The sequence below is a fragment of the Corvus brachyrhynchos genome, unplaced genomic scaffold, assembly GCF_000691975.1.
Source record: "Corvus brachyrhynchos isolate BGI_N302 unplaced genomic scaffold, ASM69197v1 scaffold1118, whole genome shotgun sequence".
Taxonomy (NCBI): domain Eukaryota; kingdom Metazoa; phylum Chordata; class Aves; order Passeriformes; family Corvidae; genus Corvus; species Corvus brachyrhynchos.
In genome coordinates this window covers 44,889-47,275 of record NW_008239606.1, presented here as the reverse complement: position 1 = coordinate 47,275, position 2,387 = coordinate 44,889, and the positions used below count along the sequence as shown (strand labels likewise).

At 49.9% G+C, this 2,387-nt stretch overlaps 1 protein-coding gene and 1 long non-coding RNA gene across 2 annotated transcripts in view; one reads left to right on the top strand and one right to left on the bottom strand.

Annotated features, from left to right (window-relative positions):
- Window positions 1-414: 414 nt before the first annotated feature.
- On the bottom strand, window positions 415-2,039 carry LOC108448622. The gene is made up of 2 exons (XR_001864577.1): window positions 1,951-2,039; window positions 415-1,179 (listed from the first exon to the last, which is right to left on the bottom strand). It is a non-coding gene; the product is annotated as an uncharacterized LOC108448622 (long non-coding RNA).
- TALDO1 (transaldolase 1) overlaps window positions 1,978-2,387 on the top strand; it is a 4,344-nt gene continuing 3,934 nt past the window's right edge. Inside the window, exon 1 of the mRNA XM_008639809.2 lies at window positions 1,978-2,146. Coding sequence (XP_008638031.2) covers window positions 2,088-2,146 — 59 coding nt within the window. The 5' untranslated portion in view covers window positions 1,978-2,087. The remainder of the gene's footprint in view (window positions 2,147-2,387) is intronic.

Below are 2,387 nucleotides of genomic sequence, written 5' to 3'. Positions count from 1 at the left end.
GAAGGGGCGCGCGCGGGGGGGAGCGAACCACCCTGCGGCCGGAGGGAGGGCGGGAGGGACGGCGCTCGGCGGCGGCGCCTTGGTCTCCATCCCAGGGCAGATCCCGCCCCGCCAGGACATTTTCCAAACCCTCCCGTGATTTTCTCTCAGTTTGCCTTCGAGTGTGCCGTGACCACCGCATTCAGCTGTGCGTGCTGTCAGGAAGAAGTGCCAGACTCAAGCCAGGCTCTGCTGCTAATGAATTCGGGATTTCTTTCAGTGACCTGTCTAGATCTGGGACTTGTTTGGGGTTTTTTCCAAACTCAAGGCAAGGCAACCCGGTCCAGTGGAGGGTGTCGCTACCCATGGCAGGGAGCGGAACTGAACAATCTTTAAGGTTGCTTCCAACCCAGTCATTCCAGGATTCTGTAAAAATAATGTCAGAGTGCTTTTATTTTCATTTTCTCCTGAGAATAAGCCAGCACACTCCTTTCCGAGAAAGGGAGGTGGCCTTCGATTAGAAAGCCACTTGTTCCCAAGCTGTCACTGCCTGGCCCGGCACAGACACGGAGCCTGCTCGGTCTGTCAGAGCCAAGAATTCCCTCCCTGGGTGTCTCTGGGTTGTATAGACCAGTCCTTGAATCCTGTCCTGTTCTCGCCCAGGCCTGCAGTAATCCCTCCACTGCTTGCCTAATCCTGTTGGTGTAACAATAAACAATCCTAAATGGCCACTGTCAAATGTCTTAAGAGTAGTAAACTTAAGGTGAAGAGAGCACAGGGGTGGCAACAGCTCAGACACAGGAAAAAAACACAGCCCCAGGATGGCCGAGGGGGTGTTTGTGTGCAGGCAGCAGTAAGGACTGTAGAATATCCCACAGGGATCATCGAGCCCAGCTTCTGGCCCTGCACAGGACATCCCCAAGTTGTTCTCTGGGCTGCTCCTATCACCTGGGGGTCATTCTTAAGAGTCCAGACAAGGCAAGAGCCTTACCTGGCAGGTTAAACCCTGGTGGAGGTGAAGGTGGTTGTTGCTGCTGGTGGTTCCCAGTGGTGTTGGTAGATCAAGGTGTCGGTATAGAACCGAGTTTCATTGATGTGCTGCTCTGCTTTAAGCACTACCCGTGTGAACTGAAGTTCTGAAGGACCTGTTTGTATGGAGTGGACCTCTCTCCTGGATCCTGATCATTGCCTGGGAGGGATCTATGGAAAAACAATGCTTATTTTCAGTACAGTTGCACTCTCTCACTTGGGGTTTCATCCCTGTGCAGAAAATGCTGAGGAGAAGGGGCTGGTAATACGTATTTTGTTATTTTTTTGACATTTTAACTGCATTGTTGAAACTGCTGAGGGGCCTGCAGAGGCTCTGCACTGTTTGCCCAGTCGGGCCCTGGTGCCAGGCTGTGATTACAGCTGGATAATATGTGTCACAGCCTGCTGGAGCAAATGCCTGGCATTACCTGAAACAGGCGTAGTCCAGGGCTTAGGGTAAGACCAAGACTCAAGTGTCCTCCTGGTGGGACCAGGAAATTACAAAAGCAGATACTGAGAAACTGCATCTGTTTGGAAAAGGTTTAAAAAGCAGTAAGAAAAGGTGCTGGAGCCTCACAGGTGAATTCACCTGTCCTGGTCCCATCAGTTGGACACAAACAAAAGCCCGAATTTCTGACTGCTTGAGGGGAAGGTCCCTAAAGATAGGGACTTCAAGGTTCTTTATTCCCCTCTGTGATTCCTGGAGCTCAGTTATGCTGGCTGGGGATGAAGTTTGGAAATTAGTACTACTTCTCTTCATCCATCATTTCTACAGGTTTATACTTTTGGGCAATTTCTGTAGTTTATAAACTTTAAAGTTTGCTGTATCTTGTGACAGCAGCCCAGTTGTTCTGTACTGTGGCACAAACCAGCCTTCAGGCAGTGTTTAAACACCACTCAGCGCTGTTGTGCTCCGTCAGTAACAAGTGTTTACATTCTCACCTGGTTGAGCAAAATGCTTCTGATTTCTCAGGCTGGCTGGCTGTTTCCAACAGGTTGGTTTTCTTTCCTTAGCCATCGATGAGTACAAGCCCCTGGATGCCACCACAAATCCCTCCCTGATCCTCACTGCGGCTCAGATGCCAGCATACCAGAATCTTGTGGATGATGCTGTTGCCTACGGGAAGAAGCTTGGTGGGTAAGTAAAGAGGGTTTTAATCTCAGCAGACCTATATTTAAAATGCCTTAATTATATACAAGCAACATACTGGGGTTTCCCCCTCATGTACTTGTGGGTTTGTCTCCTGCCCCAAAAGGCCTCAACACTTTAAGAAAAATTCCTTACGCCTATTCCAGATGTGCTTTTAAGAAGTGCATCCCCATTTCCCAGCTCACACCTGGCCCTCCTTGCTCAGGAAAACAGCATTGCAGGAAAGAGT